The sequence below is a fragment of the Leuciscus leuciscus genome (genome assembly GCF_965113295.1).
Source record: "Leuciscus leuciscus genome assembly, chromosome: 19".
In the NCBI taxonomy this organism is placed as follows: domain Eukaryota; kingdom Metazoa; phylum Chordata; class Actinopteri; order Cypriniformes; family Leuciscidae; genus Leuciscus; species Leuciscus leuciscus.
The window spans coordinates 31744190-31766076 of NC_138743.1; the positions used below are offsets into that span (position 1 = coordinate 31744190).

The following is a 21887-nucleotide window of genomic DNA, read 5'->3' on the forward strand; positions in this document are numbered from 1 at the left end:
AAAGAAAGAAAGAAAGAAAGAAAGAAAGAAAGAAAGAAAGAAATTACATCTGGAAATATGTGTAAGGCAAAAGCGTATCTTTTTTCTAACAATATTTCAACTTTTCGGCTTGGCTCTTCAGGTTTTCAGCGTTAGGTTACGCCCCTCAACTGTAATTGGACAGCAACTTCGGAAGGCTCTCTCTCATTGGCGGATTGGAAATGATTGACGGGCGATGTGGTTCCGCCTACAAATCATGTAACTGAAACTTCTACTGTACAGGTAGGATGGGTGAAATCCAGAAGTGTTGATCTGGTCAGCTGCGCGTGTGATGGAGCTGTTCAACTCTCCTGTTCAAAGTCGAATTTACTTCTCATTGCCTCTTTTTCTTTTGAATCATTTTGGACTTAAAGCGGAACTTTTTAAATTGAATACTTTAAGGAATGACTGATACGGACTGAGTTTGATTCGGGTTTTGTGCGGTCTTTTAGTAAAGTGCAACTTTAAACAAAACTTTTATGTTTCTTGTCTTGGATGTAGTGTTGATTTAAACGGGAATAATCATGCCTGATCCACTGACAGTTCCGGAGTTTATGGACATTACCAATGAGGATTATAAAGCGCCAACAACATCAGTGTTCTTCTCACGCATGCTCCACTGTAGGAATACAGTTGCCACTTTGGAAGAGGTAAGACACCTTTACAGTGTCAGTACCGTATAACAATTGACAGACTAACGCGTAGTGCACAATACACAATTCTAAACTGTATCTATTATAAAAAGTCTGCGGTCTAACCCCAGATTATAGGTTTCCTTTAGTAGCTATGTACTATAAAATAGCCTATTTTACAAAAGCAGCCTGAAAAATGACTTCCTTCTTGTAACACTAAAGCTCAACGTATCCCAGCTGTTGGAAGTGAACCTCGCCCATGCTCAGCTTTCTCGTGTAGCTTCTTATCGCAGAGTTATGAAATAAATGGTCTACTAGTCTCTTATGTTGACATCACTCTTAACTTATTTAAGTTTTCGTCTCAAAGTCAGTAATACAGTGTTCACATAATGGTCCAGATATATACATATATTTACCATAACAGTGCTTTGTTATTAATGAATGCATATGGCAGATTGTATGCACCCATTTAAAAAGGCCTGTGCCTGTCTGAGGTAACAGAGCTGTCATTAACAAATAGTCTAGGCATACAGATATTACAGAAATGAGAGAAATATAAAAAATATGGTTCCGTGGAATAATTTTAAGACTAAAATGATAAACATTTAACACTATTCACAAGATCAAAATAAAGAAAGTGTCATTGGCATTGGTATGGACACATATCCAAAACAGTTCCTTGGAGTTCCATATACTAAATATGTAAGTAGCATGATTGTGCCACACTGGTTCTGCCATAAAACACTGTAAAAAAAAAAAATGAAGTTGAGAAAACTCAACACCTCAAGATAACTAGCTAAGGAGAATTTTGAGTATACACAACTTATCTGGAAAATTAGCCTACTGCATCAACTAAACAATTAAAGGTGGTCTGGACTTTCATCAAAACATATTACGCTTTATAAACACACTGTTTTTTACTAGTTGATCCAATTTCACTAAGCTTGCATATTAAGTTAAGCTGAGCATTCACTTTACAGTCAGTAATAGTGATGTATAACTTTTTATTATTTGTCTAACTTGTGTATTGGTTTCTTGAGCTAACTGAAGAAGTTATGTGGAGTTACTTATTCACCAAAACAAGTTGTTCATACTCCTTGAAATCGAAGGAATTTCACTGAAGTGAACATTAATCACTCAAACAGTGATTAACAAAATATAATCAAAAACACTAAATAGAGCAAAAAACATCTATTAATTCTGAATAACAAATGTTTATGTTATCATAAGTCCCCATCCTTTGACTAAAAACAAATTATTCAAGTGATCACTGATCAAACAGCAGCTTTTTAATTGGACCCTCACCACCAAACTTGACATTGTATGTTATTGCTGTGTAATATTTTAAGTATAGCTTGAGCTAAATTGGCTAAAATGGACTTACATTTTTATGTAATGCTAACATTTCATAGTTCAATCTTTTAAAATGATTTGGAAGTTGTATTTTATTTTGTAGTGTGCAAGGGTTGACCTGCATGATACCATTTATTAGTATTAGTCCACATGATGGGTACTGTAAATCATATTTGTTTTATAACTAGAAGGTATAAATAGAAATGTTGAACTTACATTGTAATAACATAATGCCAGATAACCTATGTGTTTTTATGTGGTAAAATCAGTAACTGGTTTACATACATTTTAATAGTTAGATGAGGTAGAATTAGACTTAAAAAAAACTTTGTGTATTCGCTTTGTATATATACTTATTTCTAGGAATGGTAACAACTATGTATGTGTTCTGTACTTACTAAAACAGTTCTTGTAAAGTTTTGCATTATAGTTTGAAAATTCTTCAACGTAAATATAAAAGAGCTTAGTTTGTGAGAATCGTTCTGAACTCTGTCAGCCTGTTTTAATGGTTGAAAAAATCTTTACCGATGTCTAAGATTAATCTACTGTAAAAACTGCTGGGTTGTTTCAACCCAACTTTGGGTCAAATATGGACAAACCCAGCCGTTGGGTTACATTTTTTTAGCTACATTTTTAACCCATCGTTTGGGTTTGTCCATATTTGACCCAAATTGGGTTAAAACAACTCAGCATTTTTTAGAGTGGAAAGAAGCTCCACAGCTCTTCTTCTTTTATTGAGATACTGCATTCTGACTCCAAACTTGAACTTAGGATATTGACCTCTGATGAAAGGGGGAAAGTGTCAGTCATTACTGATGACGAAGAATCGGCATGTTGATTTTGACTCCTCCTCTCAAACAAATCTCTTCATAAAGGAGATTCTTAGTTTCAATGTGATTTTTTAAAAGCAGGCATGAGTAAAATTGACTGCGCCGGGCTCTTAGAGGAACTGGCGTCTTCATGTGACTGGGATACATAGAGGGAGACTCTCTTTATGAGTTGCCCTTTGACACTACCCCATTTGCATTTAGCCTTAATGGAGGAAGTAACTGAGGTAAACACATGTTCATGGTTTATGTATACTCTGGACCAGGATCTTGTGCGAATTTCTTTATGCATAAGTTTGCTCATCTAGACAAAGCAGCCACCGGTTTAGACATACAGTGATGTCACATGCTAGGGTTATTTAGTCAAACCCTTCAAATATTTGGATATGCTGTTTCAGTGTAGCATGAGGGCTGCGTACACCCACAGATGCCATAAAAATGGCAGTTAGTATACTTTTTCCTGGTTGTTTCCGGTTCTTCCATCTCTGTGCATGGTGTCCTGCTGAGACTTGCCTTTGATGGAAACCCCAGTGCAGCTAATATCTCCCATCTCTTTCTCGCCTTTTCTGTTCTCTCTTTCTTTCCCTTCATCTTTTCTAATTCCTTAAGGCTAAGGCGGGATGGCTGCCCCACTTCTTGTCCCAGCTTGTCCCGTCTAGTCTCTTTCTCGCACATACATGTCTACTCACCGTTTTTTTTTTTTTTTTTGATGTGTATGTAGCCCTGCTGGTCACTCTCTGTCTTTTGTAAACCGGTGAGCTCAGATTGGACTGTTCTGATACTCAAGGCCAATTTCGGCAAAGTGTCGCACCTGAACAGACATCACAACCTATGTAAATAGGGGTGTATAGTAGTAGGCTACTATTGTTCTTATTGTATTCTATTGTAATTTTTATAATTCATTGTTATACTTGAATATTTGTAGGAGTATTTATTTAGTATTGAAACTCAGTTTAGTTATATTCCCAAGGAATTTTTTTTTTTTAATTGTTATTATTTCATGTATCTTTAAAAGTACCAAATGCATTTTTTTGGAGGTCATCATGACAGTCTTTCCTATTTCTGTCCATTTTACTGAACTTACACAAGCGGATCAAAATAAAGTCCATGTTGAACTTGTATAGCCAATGATCATTTCTCATAAAAAGAATAACTACAGTCACTCTTCCTTCTTGTGAAAAGACACCTCCACATTAATAAAACTTTGGTTAAATTGTTTATTTTACAGTTTGTGTATGAATGTTGATTTCTTCAGTCCATTTCTAAAACTAAGAAATTTGACTTTAAAATACTTAAGTGCAATTAAATATGGAAACCCTTTTTATTTTGATTGGAGTATGTTGTAAGATTGATACGTTTTAATTGAGTAAAATATTTATAGACAGTATCCATATTTTCTCTGTATTTTAGATAAAATCTTACCATTTGGAAAAATTAAATTAAATTAGACTTACTAAAAACTTAGTAACTTATTAACTTATTAAATAGATTTACACTACTGCTAAAAGTAGTGTAGTTCAAAAGAACACAATTTATTTGAGATAGAAATCTTTTGTTACATTAAAATTGTATTCACTGTCACCTTTGATCATATAAAAGAATCTATAAAAAATATCTTCTTACTGATCCCAAATTTTTGAACGGTATTATATGTCATTGATGGTTAAATGCTCTTTATGCTCAATGTAGACTGTGAAAGTGGGTAAAGAGTGTTGTCAGCTTTGGCGGGCACCAGGCTTACCCCTCGTCAGAAGGTTTTGTCTTGGTGTCGTACCAGACATGACTCCTGCATAAACACAGATTTTAGGCCACAAGTCTGTCTACTTCACTCGGCTCTTTATGTGCAAAATTCCCAGCGTGTGATTCAGCATGAGTGATGGGTGGCTAAATTACAAGCTATCTGAGTACGTCTGGATGTAAAAGCTTTGTGTCGTGTGTGTGAGTGAGTGAGAGGGAAGTATAAACCAAACCACACTGTACAAAACTGGGTTACAAGTTATTTGTTATTATAGTGTGACCTTCTTTATGCAGAACAAGGTATTGGTTGTGCTTACTAGGCAATAGAATATGCACCATTTTAAAGCGTTGTAATACATTTTAGGGCCTTTAAGTAAAGATGCATGCAGCTCCTTATTGATGCAGTTTATTCCTTATTGTGGAATTGTTTTTTCTTCACATAATTATCATTCTTTGTGTATTCAGAACCTGTCCATTCATCATAAGAAAATCCCTTTTAGCATGTTTCGTGTTGTTTTGCAGGCATTGGATCTGGACCGCAGTGTACTGCACAAAATGAAGAAGTCAGTCAAGGCCATAAACAGCTCTGGTCTGAGTGAGTATTACAAACAAAGCCACTTCAAGGCAATCCTGCAAGGTTAGCAAAAAAAGCGTAATGCCTACTAAACGCTGCGGTATGCAGGGAAGGAGACCAGAGGTCGTGTTTTTAATGTACTGTATGAGAGGCTTCACATGCTTATCATTTAATGAGTCGACTGCTCGTCGAGCTGTCAAGAGTCGAGCTGTTTTATAAGAGAAGTCACAGACAATTGCGCGACAGGTATGATTCAGTTTGCGGCACTTCTGATTCATTTCTATGGTGAAAAGACCATTTCTGATTACAAAAATGACCATTTGCCTCTGAGCTTTAATCAATAACTCTGCACCAATAAGCTCACCAGTTTAGTTTTTGAACGTATAGACAAGTGTGTTATTGTTCTGGTAACCCTATTTATCTAAACAATTCCATATGATAACAATAGCAAGGACAAAGCTTTTGGTTTCATAATGATTCAGGTCATTGTTACTCTAGTAGTGAGCAGGTTTTGTGCTCTACCTCACACATTCCTCTCATTCTTACCAGGAACACCGATACCTGTTCTAGCAGGAACCTGCTTATTTCCCCTCTCTCTTTCTTTTCCTATTTACTTTGTTAGCGTACGTTACTTCTCTTGTGGTGAACAATTAAACCGCAGAATTTTTTTTTTTGTCATTATAATCGAAATCTGAAAATCTTCAGTGATTCTTCTCTGATTATGTCAGTTTGACAGTTTGGGCAGAACATCTTTTCCGTCCAACAATCAGAAAACTAAACTAAAATGGTTAAAAATGTAAATATAAATAAATAAATAAATAATGCAAATATAAATAAATAAAGTAAATATAAATATTAGATGAAAAACTTCAACTTAAAATATGTTGCCTTTGCAACTAACTGGAAAAAGTTTTTTAGTTGAAGTACTAAAATGACTAAATGAAATAAAAATAAATTAAAGCAAAAATCACAGATTTTAGGCCACAAGTCTGTCAACTTCACCTGGCTCTTTTTGTGCAAAATCCCTAAAATGTGATTAAGCATGAGTGATCAGTGGATATATATATATATTAGTGCTGGGCAAAGATTAATCGCGATTAATCGCATCCAAAATAAAAGTTTGTGTTTGCATAATATATGTGTGTGTACTGTGTATAATTATTTTGTATATATAAATACACACATATGCATGTATTTATTTAAGAAATATTTGCATGTATATACTGTATACGTATTTATACATAATTTGTATTATATATAAATATAAATAATTTATATATAAATTGAAAAAAAAATCTTAAATATATACATGCATATGTGTGTATTTATATATACAAAATAATTATACACAGTACACACACATATATTATGCAAACACAAACTTTTATTTTGGATGCGATTAATCGCGATTAATCTTTGCCCAGCACTAATATATATATAACTAAAACTAATAAAATGACGAAAGATAAAACATTACTAAATCTTGAACTAAAATTAAGATGAAAAGTAAAAAAAATATTCAAATATAATACACATAAATAAATAATACACGGATATCAAAATTAGGGCCCTCTGATGTGGTGTAAAATGGGTCAAATTCTGAAAAGAGTTGAAACGCTTGTATTCAGCACAAGAACCTGCTTATTCTCTATCCATCTGCAGTCCAGTTAAAAACAATGTCATATTTAAACCCTCATATTTTAGTACATAGATTGTGCAAGTCACGTTCAGCTCAGACTTTTTGACACATTTGCAGCTCTTCCAAATTTGCAAGGTGTTATATTTTTAATCAGATGCTAAACAAGGCAAGGCAAGTTTATTTATACAGCCCATTCTATACACAGTGACATTTCAAAGTGCTTTACATAGCCGTGATGAAGAGAAAGAAATAAAAGACACACAAAACTCATTTGTAAAATCATTTAAGAATAAATATTAAATCAGTGGTAATTCCTTCTTAGTGAATGCCTCTAGTGAAGGAAGAGACTTTGTTAGCACACTGTATTTTCTTTATATTAAACCAGATCTTAAACAGCCTGTTGGCCTTCTGCTGTACAGCAAAGGACCGGGGAGTGGTTACTACGCTATTTTCTACAGCACTCTGGTCATAAACTAGGAAGTATGTTCTTTTGCAAGCGGTAGGAATGAAAAAGGCCCACGTGACAAGAGTTTGCTCAAGCCCGCATGAAACACTGTGAAGCAAAGTGTGTGAGCAAATGAGCTTCATAAGGCAACATTTTGGAAAATGCATGAAGTATCCTTGATCATCAAACAAACATTTGTATATAATAAATAAATGTGGAAGGTAAATGAACAGACTGTTTCTGTGTGTCTCCAGCTCACGTAGAGAATGAGGAGCAGTACATCCAGGCACTGGAGAGGTTTACAGATACTTCTGTGTACAAAGACGATCCTGATATGTCCGGTCACTTCCTCAAATTTGCTAGTTTCACCAAAGAGCTCACTGGTCTCTTGAAGAACTTGGTGAGCTAGTCTCCGACATCCATATACTGTAGATCATTTCATGAGACACTGTGGGTTTACGTGCAGAGTGTTTTCACACATTTAACACTTGTTATTATATACATACTTTATCACATATCTCATTTTGTGCCCACAGCTGCAGAACATGAACAACATCATCACTTTCCCACTAGACAGCCTGCTGAAGGGAGACCTCAAAGGAGTAAAAGGGGTATGCAATGATGTGGATATATATATGTAAGACTGGATCTGGCACACTAGGGGTTTTTCCTTTTGCCTGGCATATATTTTCACGAAAATATATGCCAGGCAAAAGGAAAAACCCCTAGTGTGCCAGATCCAGTCTTGACAACATTCTCCGCACCTTGCTCTTCCTCGTCCTCATCCTCTTCCTCCTCATCCTCTTCCTCCTCTCCCTCTCAGATTGTTTCCATCTATTGTCTGCCTGTGTTTAGCGCTTTGCAACACAGATGCATAAAGAGTGCATGAGACTTGCAAACAGTGTCTAACTGCCTGAACTTGTTTAACGTTTGGCAGAAAGAGTGCAAATCCGACAAATTGGCTTAGGCTATTGAGAATTTGGTTCAAAGAATGGGGTTTAGCGTCTTAGCAATTGTGAAAAACTGTAATGAACCAAACTTTCATGTATATATACACAACATAAACATCTTTCATATAAATACAGTGATCATGGTGGTTTGCTTAAGTGTGTATTGAATTATTTGACCTTTAAGACTCTTGATTATCATGTTAACTGTGTTCTTGTTTGTTTTTGCAGGATTTGAAAAAGCCTTTTGATAAAGCATGGAAGGATTACGAAACTAAACTGTAAGCACCTATTAACCTCTTAATATCTCAGAAAAAATATAAACAAGTAATAATTACCACAAATCTGTGAAATTTAAACTTGAGCCTTAGACACTCTTGTTATGTTCTTTTAGATATTCCAGTACCTTACAGCACGATGCATGAAAAGAATCACATTTTTAATGATTGTAGATCAGTTTATTTTGATCCACTATGCAGAGGAAGGGGAGGTTTATTTATTTCAGATGTTTGAGCGTAATTCATTAGCCTGTAGCGTAGCTGAAGAGCTTATCCTAATTTGGGGCCATACCTTAAGTAAACATCAGCACTAGCATTTATGGTTCGCTTGTGCATTCTGAGCATTATGAGGCATTGATGAAAGACTAATGTTTTTTCCTGCCAACGCACTAAACTTGTTCACAGGAGCAAGATTGAGAAAGAAAAACGGGAACATGCCAAACAGCACGGTCTGATCAGAACAGAGATCAGCGGAGGGGAGATTGCGGAAGAGATGGAGAAAGAGAGACGCCTCTTTCAGCTTCAGATGTGTGAAGTAAGGAATGTGGTCATATACAGCTAGGGCTGTCACGATGTTAGGTTTTTCACACCACGAATATATACATCTATAAATACACACATCTATTGTGGCCAAAAGAATTCAGTCAATTATTGACTGAGGGGGGTTATCAGTCAAATTAATTTTGTGCTTTGTTTATATAGTTTTTCTTTTTTACCCAACAAACATAAGGATACTGATAAACACAAGGCACATGCATTTTTACTTCTTGCGTACTCAATCTATGGCAAATTTTTGTGAAGGGAGACAAGCATGTGAAGTTTGTCTGGTTTCAAACTGAAGCGAAACACTGTCTGAAGGTTTCCTGAAGAACTGAAAAGCTCTTAAACCTATTGTTGCGCCGGCGCCAATAAAGTCATGCAGATAGCAGATTTGAACAAAAAAAATCAAGTGCAAATACAAATACATAAATAAGATTGAAGGAAACAGGGTTTTAATTATCAACTACAACCTTTATTATATGAACACAGAAACCCCCTGTTAAAGGGTCATGACACCCCCCTCTTTCAGCTCAAATCTAGCTCACAATCTTTTTGAAAAATGCAACTTAAATGGGCGTGGTGGCTGTGAGATGAAGGGAGGGGAGTGGGTGTGGTATGGCACGGCAGGAGAGAGGGGTGAGGGGTGGGGGGTGGGGGAACTGTCATCGCCAGTGGTCCATGCATATCGACTGTCACTAAAAATCAGTGGTAAAACGTGAGGAAATGCTAGACTTTTTTATAGTTGACAAAGTCTAATGAAATACACTGACACCTTATTTTTGTCCTTTCAAAAGTAACTGAATGCCCTGCTACATATATTAGCCCACAGTAATCATAATTCTATTTAAAACATATAAATGTACATGCATATGTATAATTATGTCATTATAAAATATATATTTGTTTATATACACACTATAAATGCATATATTTGAAAATAATACATTTTACGCTTAAAAAAAAAAAACTTTCAGTACATAGCCTAGATCTATGCGCCCCCTGACCCCACATAATAAAGATGGACAGTGACAGAAATTTGCACAAATTAAGTATTATCAAAATATCTAAATTTTAATAACGAGTGATTATTTAACAAAAGGCAAGTAAAATGGTCAGGGTTACATTTTAGACACCCACACACACACGCACACCTCTGAAGCGATAGAAAAGTCCTCGGGACCGCATCACTCGCAAGGCGCAACCTGCATTGGTGTACAAGGCTGAAGTCCACCATTCTCCAGTTGAGTGGTTGCTACACACACATAGTTTAGATGTGTCTGTGGTTGATGGCCAACCAACAGCCCACAGCCAGAGTCTAGCCCTGGCAGCACCACGAAAACAAACGCGTGTCCTATCATTGCCTCTCTCATCTACTACGCGATATCACAGTTTGACATGTCTGTCATTGGAAAGTTCCACGTGGTGTCATGAATAATTAAGAGAAAGTGTCTTCTCATTGGATAAGAAAACTCAGTCTCATGAATAATTATGAGACACCGATGCGTATTTTTTTTTTTTGCAAAAAAAGGGTACAAATCACAGATGACTAACCAAAATATACTTAACAACATACAAAATTATAGTACATACACAGAGTACAATACAAGAGACACCGATGAGTCATCAAAGTACTATAGTGCTCTGCCACGTCATTGTGGTTATCGCCAATACCGGTATATTGTCACACTCTTAAATTAACACGATGTCGATATTTCGTGCTTTGAATATCACGATTATCATCAACAGTATATTGCGACACCCCTATATACAGCCAACATCAGCAGGGACTTTATTTATTTTGAATGGGCAGCAGTGGTGGTCCTGGGGTTGGACAATGACAATGAAACTGAAACACTAGCCAATACAGTGGCCAATCTTCAGTGATTTTACATTCCATCCAGTAAGAGCAGAGTGTGAAGATTAGCACAGCAATAGTACAGCTGTACATAAAATATTGCAATCCATACAAGTAACTAAACTTGACAGCCAATATCATCATATATTTTCATGACTTTAGAAATTATTTTATAGCTTATGGTCTGATCGAAAGCAATTGAAATGATTGTTTTGTGCTGAAGTGTTTGATGTGCTTTGTTTTGCAGTATCTCATTAAAGTGAATGAAATTAAAGTCAAGAAGGGGGTTGACCTGCTCCAAAACCTCATCAAATACTTTCATGCTCAGTGCAAGTATGTCTATTTATAATATTATTTAATATTATTGCCTGGTTTCACAGACAATGCTTAAGCCTAGTCCAGGACTAAAACTGAAAGCAACTGTTTGGTCTCAAGATGCACACCAGTAATGTGTTTTTCAGGCACGTTTATAAAGAATTTAAGGCCTAATCTGTCTGTGAAACCAGGCCTATATGTCCCAGTAACAATATGTTTCATTTTTAAATGAGTATTTTGACATCATATTTCATTTTTCTCCACAGTTTCTTTCAGGATGGGATAAAAGTTGTGGACAATCTAAAACCTTACATGGAAAAACTTGCCACGGACTTGACCGCAGTGCGTTTTTTGATATTACTGTCTGCTCTTTTAAAGGTGTATTTTTTTTGTTTAAGACAAAAAAAGTTGATTTCATGGTTTTGTTATGATTTGTGTGTGAATCGCAGAACAAGCAGACACAAGATGCAGAAAGGAAACAGCTGATGCAGCTGAAAGATATTCTCAAATCTGCCCTGCAGTCAGAGTGTAAAGAGGTGAGCCATCTCCAAATGACTGGAAACTATGATTGATGGGAAGATTGCTTCATTTCTGTAGTAACTCTTGTTGTTTTGTTTGTTTGTGTGTGTGGTGAAAGGACATTCAGGCAAAGCAGAGTGCTGGCTATAGTCTTCACCAACTGCAGGGAAATAAAGCTCACGGCACTGAGCGCTCTGGGATGCTTCTCAAACGCAGCGAGGGGTGAGTTCGTCTGGCGCTTCAATGATATTCACATGCGTCGAGAACTTTTTTTTTAGGTCATTGAATGTTCTGTAAAGTTTGTGTGATGAAGGCTTTTCTCGATATTACAGATTGAGGAAGGTTTGGCAGAAAAGGAAGTGCTCTGTGAAAAATGGATTATTGACTATTTCTCATGGAACGGTAGGGGAACAAAACAGGCAATTCTCCTTTCAGAATTATGTTTTAGTTTTACAAGGTTGCCGCCACCATTTTACAGCAGATTGAATGAAGGAGAAACATATGAGTTTGAGACCAAGAATGTGTTGAAAAAGAACATAATCTCAAATACCATTTAATGACATATTTTGAGAAAATAACTCTGTAGATGCAGATCAGAATATCCAAGTTGCATATATCATGTTTACTCATTTATTGCTATAGAATACATCTCTTTACATCCTAGAGGAAGGATTCCTTTCTCTTCATGGGTGTTTTTAAGATATTTAAGTAACAATTAATATTTTTTCCCCCCTAAGGATCTTCCAGTGACTATATCATGTAATATAGTTTGTTCATGTATTAAAAGCTATTTTTATACAGATTATAATTATATTTATATTATTATATGTAAATACAATTATATGTAAATATATTAATGAAATATATTTAATATTAAAATGTATATAATTTTAATTAATATAATTAGATATATATCTATAATAAGAATATATTATAATTTTTAATAGAATTTGTGAAGAATCCAAAAATATTTGTATTAAATATATTTATTAAATGTATTATATAATATCATTTTAGAGGGTAATAAATCCTACATTTTCCTGTATTTTTTCTTTCTCTCTTGCTCTATCTCTTGTTTTCTTGCAGGCCAACACACCGCCAGCAAACCTGAACCTCTTAACCTGCCAAGTGAAGCGTAACCCAGATGAGAAAAAAAGCTTTGATCTTATATCCCGTAATATACTAGCACAGTCACAGCACAATACAGTCATAAATACAGAGCCGGTATTCTCAGAGTCTGTCATGGCTCATATGGTTGGTTGATCATCTTTATTCGCTCGCTGTTCTCTTCCATCTTCTAGATGACAGAACGTATCACTTCCAGACAGAGGACGAGGCAGAGTGTCAAATGTGAGTGTGTGTGCTCATATGATGATTTTACATGATAGAGATTTTACACAATATATATATATCACATGATATATATTGTGAATATCATGTGGAATGTAATTATTATGTCCATCAATCTGTATCTCTCTATTTCAGATGGGTGTCTGTGCTCCAGAATAGTAAAGAGGAGGCCCTGAACAACGCCTTTAAGGATGATCAGAACGAGTGTGAGAACAACATTGTACGGGAGCTGACTAAGGCTATTGTGGGAGAGGTGAAGAAGATGAGTGGCAATGATGTGTGCTGTGACTGTGGAGCTTCCGGTAAGCAATATAGGAGTGATGTAACCTAGTGGTTAAAGGAATAGTTCACCCAAAATTGAAAATTATCCCATAACTTACTCAGCCTCAATCCTAGGTGTATATGACTTTCTTCTTTCAGCCGAACACAATCAGAGTTATTTAAAAAAATATCAGCTCTTTCTAGCTTTATAATGGGAGTGAATAGTGCCTACATTTTTAAAGCTCCAAAAAGCACATCCATCCATCATAAAAGTAATCCATACGGCTCCAGGGGGTTAATAAAGGCCTTCTGAAGCGCAGCAATGCTTTTTGTAAGAAATAAATAAATAATATAGAAACTTTATAAACTAACATCTGACCTCACTCACTTTTTTAAAGAATTTTTTTAATTTAAATATATACATTACCGTTCCAAAGTTTGGGGTCTGAAAAAATAAAATAAAATAATGATAATTCATTACATTTATATAGCGCTTTTCTCGGCACTCAAAGCGCTTTACATAGAAGGGGGGGGATCTCCTCAACCACCACCAATGTGCAGCATCCACTTGGATGATGCGACGGCAGCCATATTGCGCCAGAACGCCCACCACACACCAGCTTACTGGTGGAGAGGAGACAGTGATGAAGCCAATCGGTATGTATGGGGATGATTAGGAGGCCATGATGGACAGAGGCCACTGGGCAAATTTGGCCAGGATGCCGGGGTTACACCCCTACTCTTTCGAATCGGGATTTTTAATGACCACAGAGAGTCAGGACCTCGGTTTTACGTCTCATCCGAAGGACGGTGCTCTTTGACAGTATAGTGTCCCCGTCACTATACTGGGGCATTAGGACCCACACAGACCACAGGGTGAGCGCCCCCTGCTGGCCTCACTAACACCTCTTCCAGCAGCAACCTGGTTTTTCTCAGGAGGTCTCCCATACAGGTACTAACCAGGCTCAGCCCTGCTTAGCTTCAGTGGGCAACCAGTCTTGGGCTACAGGGTGACATGGCTGCTGACCATGTTTGAGAAAAATGTGAAAAATGTTTCACTGTTTCCACAAAAATAACTATTTTCAACATTGCAGCCTTGCAGCCTTAGTAAGCATAAGAGACTTTTTTCAAAAACTTTTGAAATGTAGTGTATATAACTATTAGATATCACTTATTTTTGTAGTTGTATTTATCATGCACAAAACAAAACAATGAGACCTTTTATTAGGGTGGCAGGATTAACAGAAAGATTTAAACTAAATGCTAAAATAATACAACTATAAATGATTTATTCACAAACAGCATCATTTATCATTTAAGGCATACAAAACATGTAAGGATGTAGATGATGGCTGAATCAAATAAGTTACTGAATTGTTTTTGTTGTTTTCCACTTGATTTGCACAAACTCAAATAGATATTTTAGCAGGCCGTGATTATTGCCTCAGCTTGTAAAAAAAAATACACCCTGTGCTTCCTGTTTTGCATCTGGCCTTTCAACTTCTCTTTGTACATTGTATGAAACTTAGTCATCCCAGTAGAACTTGTTTTATTGTCATTTATATCAGAGTTTTGATGATACGTCTGCGGCTTTTCACTTGTTGTCACTGCAGATCCAACATGGCTCTCCACGAACCTGGGTGTGTTGATTTGCATAGAATGCTCTGGAATCCATAGGGAAATGGGGGTCCACTACTCCAGAATACAGTCTCTGACACTGGATGTCTTGGGCACGTCTGAACTCTTGGTAAATTCTTGTTACAACTTGGTACTTGTTTGGCAGAAATTACATACATACAGGTTGTGACGGTATTAAATGTGTTGCAGCTTGCTAACAGCATAGGCAATGCTGGATTTAACGAAATCATGGAGGCAAACCTGTCAGCAGAGGAGATTCCCAAACCCAACCCTTCAAGTGACATGTGAGCAACAGATCAGTTTCATTGACAGTTATTTTCTTTGTGAATTTTTTTCATTCATTATGCATGTTTAAAATAACATGATATACTCTATTTTAAGCTGTAAATTAAAAAATCACAAAAAATTTTTTTTTAAAGAGGTTTAGTCTACACATCATAAATTACTTTACTTTTTCTCTCTCAATCGTCCTTCAGGCAGGTTCGAAAAGACTTCATCACAGCCAAATACACAGAGAAGCGTTTTGCTCAGCGGAAGTATGCAGATAACGCAGCCCGACTGCACGCACTGTGTGACGCGGTAAAGTCCCGGGACATCTTCTCCTTGATCCAGGTATACGCCGAAGGATTGGACCTGATGGAGACCATTCAACAGACTAACCAACATGTGAGTTGTAGAGTCATTGTGCTTTGTCTTTTTATTGAGTTCTCCTGACGGGCTGCACACAGAAACAGCATCTAACACCATACGTGTAGTTCAATTCACGAACAAATGATTATGAGACGGATCTTTTTTTGTGTCAGTATCAATAAATGTATATATGTATGTATATAAAATTCTGCCTTTCACTTACAGGAACCAGGTGAGACAGCGCTACATCTAGCAGTACGAATGGTGGACCGGAACTCACTCCATATTGTGGACTTCCTTGTACAAAACAGGTGCTCTGCTGATGCTCTGTACTGCAGCTAAAAGTATTAATGCTATTATATAAAAACACATGGTTTTTACATGTTATGAAGACATTTGACATGTCCAATATGTGTGTGCCTGTGTTTGTGAATGCAGTGGGAATTTAGATAAGCAGACTGCCAAAGGAAGCACAGCACTGCACTACTGCTGCTTGACTGACAATAGTGAATGTATGAAGCTGCTACTGCGGGGAAAAGCATCTGGCACCATTAGTAAGAGTTCATTTAATGTGCTGCTTTAACCTCAGGAATTCAAACTACACAAAATGCATTTAAAAAAATCTTTTTTATAATGTTTATAATTTTATAAAAATCATTTATAATGAAAAAATAGTAAAAAAAAAGTGGTTCAAATTTTTTTTCTTTGGTCCAAAAAATTTCTGAAAAGAAAAAAACTTTTCTTTTTCTTTTGGGGAAAAAATAAATGTGTTTTTCTTGCAGCTAATGATGCAGGAGAGACTCCTCTGGATCTGGCGCAGCGTCTCAGACACTCAAAATGCGAGGAGCTGGTGTGTATATTTGTTCTCTTGCGTGCAGTTTGCAATGCCAGCAGAAATGTATTTTTGCTCTGTTCTTTTCTTGAGAGCAAGTTCCTGGCCTTTCCTGAGAATTCTGTTCAAGCAAAATCCTTTCCAACGTGTTCTTCTGTGTTGTGTGGTTAACAGCTGACTCAGGCTCAGACAGGGAAGTTCAATGTCCATGTGCATGTGGAGTATGACTGGCGCCTGCATAATGATGACCTAGACGAGAGCGAGGATGAGATGGAAGACAAGGTTAACATGCTTTTTAATCGTCAAATCAAAAGATCACATTTCATTCAGTTATACTATCTTTAGAGGGATAGTTCACCCAAAGAGTTCTGTCATCATTTACTCACCCTCAAGTTGTTCCAAACCTGTATGAATTTCTGCTGAACACAAAGAAAGATATTTGGAAGAAAATGGGTAACCCAAAAGTTAATGGACCCCATTGACTTCCATAGTATGGAAAAAATACTATGGAAGTCAATGGGGTCCTTCAACTGATTGGTTGACAACATTCTTCAAAATATCTTCTTTTGTGTTCAGAAGGAGAAAGACATTCATACAGGTTTGGAACAACTTGAGGGTAAGTAAATGATAACAGAACTTTCATTTTTGGGTGAACTATCCCTTTAAAAATAGTATATTCAGCAAGGATGCATTAAATTGATCAGAAGTGAATGTAAAGACATTTATAATGTAACCAAAAATTACTATTTCAAATAAATGCTGTTCTTTTGAACTTTCTATTAATCAAAGAATCATGGAAATTTTTTTTAAAAAGTGTGTGGGGGGAATCAAGGTTTCCACAAAAATATAAATTTTTAACATTGATATTTATAAGAAATGTTTCTTGAGCACCAAATCAGCATATTAAAATGATTTCTGAAGGATCATTTGACACAGAACATATGCGATAGAAGTATTTTACACATTCATATATACAGTATATATATATATATATATATATATAGTGTTCAAAACTACTGACTCATTCACGGTTCACTTCATAGTGATTGTCATATAGTTCTCTATATAAAGATCAAAATGTATTTGGACACAGGGAATATTGAGCACTTTGTGTGACATTTTTGACACGTTGATTCCGAATTGCAAAATTAAAAAAACATAAATTTGATCTGACCATACAAAGTAAGACTTAGACAATTCATAGTTGAATCAGAATTCAATCCACAGATGTTCTTTAGATGTTAATGTGAATATTGGTATGGTCTGGCTCATCCTTATGTCATTGATTTTGGGTTTCAGCCCATTCCCATTCCCAGGCGTGAGGATCGTCCAGTAAGTTGTTTTGTTCCAGGCAGTGGCCCCATGATGCCCAACATGAGCGCTCTGGCACGGGACGTGGCTAACGTGGTTAATAGCAAGCAGAGGGCTTTTATTCCCAGCATGATCTGCAACGAGACTTACGGCACCATGCTTGATATTAGCCCACCGCCATTGGGTTTACCTGGTATTCCTCTTCTACCCCCTCGTACCTTAGGAAGAGGTGAGTAGAATTCAGGCCTAGTGAGTTGAGGATTTTCTGCTAGTAAAATCTGAGGTTTAATTATTGTAGCTTGCCTACAAATGTAGATTAAGTAAACATATATAAACTACATGTATTATGTGTGTTTGTGATGTCAGGGTGGAGTCCTCCAATGGAGACGGTCGCGAGGCAGAGATCATGTTCAGACCCTTCAAACCCTCAGAATCCAGAAAGGAACGACTCAGTATACGGTGAGTCTGACCTCACTACAGCCTGATACTGTTTATAAATAATATAAGTATATACAAAACTCTTATGTTCATCAAGGCTGCATTTATCTGATCAAAAATACAATAAAATAGTAACATTGTGAGATATTATTACAATTTCAAATAACAGTTTTCTATGTGAATATTTTTTTAAATGTAATTTATTCCTGTGATGGCAAAGCTGAATTTTCAGCATCATTACTCCTCAGTGTCACATGATCCTTCAGAAATCATTCTAATATGCTGATTTTTGAACATTTCTTATTATTATCATTGTTGAAAACAGGTGATGTTTAATATTATATTTTAATGGAACCCCTAATACATTTTTTTCAGGAGTCTTTGATGAATAGAAAGCATTTATTCGAAATAGAAATCAGTAAAAGTGTCTTTACTGTCAGTTTGATCAATTTAATTTGTTCTTGCTGAATAAAAAGTATTCATTTCTTTAAGAAAATTTGAATGACCCCAATTGTTTTTTTGTTAACACTTTAAAAAAAGGTTTATTTGTTAACATTAACTACTTTAATTAAGAGAAACTAAAAATGAACAATACTTCTACTGCATTTATTAACAATAGTAAATGTTAATCTCAACATTACTACATTTTTAAGAACAAAAGTTGTATCTGTGAACTTTAGTTAATGCACTGTGAACTAACATTAATATTTTTATTAACTAACATTAACAAAGGGTAATAAATTACTGTAAAAATATATTGTTCATTGTTAATTTATGTTAGTTTATGCATAACCTAATGTTAACTAATGAGACCTTATTGTACAGTGTTACTGTTGTTATTTTAAATATGGTAGCTAGTTTGACCAATTAGAAACCAGCTACAATGATCCAAAACCAAACAGTTTTGTATTCTTGCAGGCAGAAGCATAAGTCATTAGCATAACAGGTCTTGTCTCTCCTGTAGTTCTCCCCCCTGCTCCTCCACCTCCTCCTGCTGCCAAGAGACCACCGCCTCCAGACCCAAAGGCAACTCTTCTCCAAGCGTCTCCGGTTCCACCTGCACCCACCGTACCCCCAGTTATACCCCCCGTCCCAGTTAGACCAGCGTCAATAGTGCCACCTGCTCCAGTGTTGCCCAATTCATTTTCAAATAAACCCCCACCTCCACCTATACCCACACAGCCAAAAGCCCCTGCCCCAAAACCAGTGAAATCCCCAGCTCGGTAAGTAACATTGATCACATGCTGTGTTTCTTTAAAGAGATTTCAGCTGTTGGTTTTGTAGCATTGTTAGCATTGTCTACATTATGTCAGCTGCACTGTTCTGTGTATTTCTCAGGGATCCTGTTGGTCCATTTAGTAAAGATGTAAATGTAAATAAAGCTTCACCCAGTGTCCCCCGACCAAGTGACAAAACAGGTTATTATAATAATATTTATTTATATGATAAATATACCACTAAAGCCAAAAAAAAATAATGATATGTTTGATGGAAATAAGTCTAAATGGTGATTTCCAATAGAACGGTTTCCTCCAGACTCCGGGCCGCCATCTGCCTCCGCACCAGCTCCTGTTCCTGCTCCCAAACCCAGAACGGTCCCACCTGTAAGTGACCGTTTAAGACAGACATTGAAATGATAATTTTTCCCCCCACAAAAGCATTTTTTTTCAGGATTCTTTGATGAATAGGAAGTTCAAAAGAACAGCATTTATTAGAAATAGAAAGCTTTGGTAACATTATAAATCTCTTTACTGTCACTTCTGATCAATTTAACGTATTCTTGCTGAACAAAAGCATTAATTTCTTTGAAAAAAATCTTACCCAAATTCCTGAACGACAGTTTATATTTATTTTACGTTTTAAATTATTTTATTTTTTTAATTATTATTAAAAAAAATATTTAAAAGTTTCTGTGGAATTTCATTGCATTACAAAATATCAAACCAAGTGGCATCTGCAAACATGAAAAGTGTTTGTGCTATCTTTCTTTAAAATAAATGTTACTTGATATTTTGTTATAATACATTTTAACTGTGATGTAAGTGTCAAAACTAAAACATTTGCTTTGCATTTGCTTCAGAAACCGAGACCTAAGAGGGTAAAGGCCATATATAACTGCAAGGCTGATAACGTAGATGAACTGACCTTCTCAGAAGGAGAGGTGATTATAGTAGATGGAGAGGAGGACAAGGAGTGGTGGGTAAGTATAAAGCCATACTTACACAGTACATGCACAGATCAGCTGATTGAATCGTGTGTGATCTTGATTGGCTCTTCCTCGTTTCCTGCAGGTGGGCCACATTGATGGGGAGCCGACCAGGAAGGGCGCTTTCCCTGTCTCGTTTGTTCACTTCATCACTGAATGATGTCATACACTGCTGTCTTACTAAGATCACATGCTCAGACTTTTTGTAACAGAAACCCGAGACCACTGATTATTTAACAATGGATTCGCCAGTTGGCCATCTTTCTGGCTGAATGGTGGCGTACAGAACATTTAAAAACAAAAGTCCTCAGGAAAGCAATTTTTTTTTAGCAATTATTCTGATTACAAGTGTAATTACCTCTAACTTTAATGCAGAATTATCGTATGAATGAGTGCTATGCATATTACGGGAGCCGTTTGTTTTTATAAAGTATATGTTTGGATCCTTAATCTCATCTTTATAGAGCTTTTTGTCTATATCAGATATCAGTTGCAGAGCAACTCTTATTTTGCAGAATTAAGTGACATGTTACACCATGTTGCTTGTATACAAGTTATGTTCCCCATGTTCTGTTACCAAACAAGCCATTAAACCTTTTACTCTGTACATTTAAAAGACTGGTTTTATTTTCAAAAATGCTGATTTGAAACAGCTCACTGTAATGTTATACAATTGTATAGTTACACTACCATTGAAAAGTTGAAACCGTTTTCTATTTTCATCCATTTTAAAATGTAATTTATTCCTGTGATGGCAAAACTGAATTTTCAGCATCATTACTCCAGTTTTCAGTGTCACATGATCCTTCAGAAATCATTTTTATATGCTATATAAATTTGCTACCTAAGAAATATTTTCTTATATCAATGTTGAAAACAATTTATTACCTTTTTAACCATTTTTGTGGAAATTGATACTTTTTTTCAGGATTCTTTAATGAACAAAGTTCAAAAGAACAGCAATGTTTTTAAATAGAAACCTTTTGCAACATTATAAATGTCTTTACGGTCACCGTTGATCAATTTAAAGGTGCAATTGGTTATTGATTGGTCTCTACAGAATTCTTTTTTGTTATGCTGGCTGAAAATCTCTTCATATCCTGATAGCAATTACTATGTTAAGCGGTTTAAATGTACTTTTATAAATATATATCATATGTGGAAGGCGTAGGACCATAAAATGTTCATTCAATCTGCCAGTCAACGTGTGTTTGCACACCACCGCGCAGTGCGCAGCTTGTTCACGCAGACATCATACGTCATCAGCGCGTTTCACATACGCTGTGCAGACAGAGCGAGAACGACAGGCAAACAACCTAACTTTCCTTCTGAACAATATCTATGTCAGGTTTGACAGTACAGTTCTCTGCACCGTTGACTTTTCCCTATGCAGAAAATTCAGTGAGATTCAATTATGTTGCGCTATGTCCTGAAATTGCATATGAATAAAGCTGAAATACAGTGCATTCTTTCCTTTATGTCAACAGGTCAACTTCTGAACTGGAGTCATTTTACAATCACATACTTATGTATGAAAGCAAG

General features: G+C 36.0%; 1 protein-coding gene and 1 long non-coding RNA gene across 3 annotated transcripts; both read left to right on the plus strand.

Moving 5' to 3' along the window:
- Positions 1-249: 249 nt before the first annotated feature.
- Positions 250-20961, plus strand: asap2b (ArfGAP with SH3 domain, ankyrin repeat and PH domain 2b). Of its 2 annotated transcripts, none has more exons than XM_082147481.1 (28): positions 250-668; positions 5090-5162; positions 7480-7625; positions 7762-7836; positions 8404-8453; positions 8856-8985; positions 11093-11178; positions 11427-11502; positions 11610-11696; positions 11798-11901; positions 12012-12081; positions 12766-12853; positions 12981-13029; positions 13165-13331; positions 14904-15037; positions 15118-15212; positions 15405-15594; positions 15784-15869; positions 15997-16112; positions 16341-16408; positions 16565-16672; positions 17690-17930; positions 18068-18160; positions 19104-19362; positions 19478-19557; positions 19661-19743; positions 20220-20339; positions 20431-20961. In XM_082147481.1, exons 1-28 carry the CDS (start codon positions 543-545, stop codon positions 20503-20505), a joined length of 3075 nt encoding a protein of 1024 aa, XP_082003607.1. In that variant the 5' UTR covers positions 250-542; the 3' UTR covers positions 20506-20961. The 2 variants fall into 2 exon arrangements, with proteins under 2 accessions (XP_082003607.1, XP_082003608.1); XM_082147482.1 differs by having other exon boundaries at positions 19676-19743.
- Positions 675-3524, plus strand: LOC309482862. The gene is made up of 2 exons (XR_014200405.1): positions 675-2550; positions 2716-3524. It is a non-coding gene; the product is annotated as an uncharacterized lncRNA (long non-coding RNA).
- Positions 20962-21887: the final 926 nt, after the last annotated feature.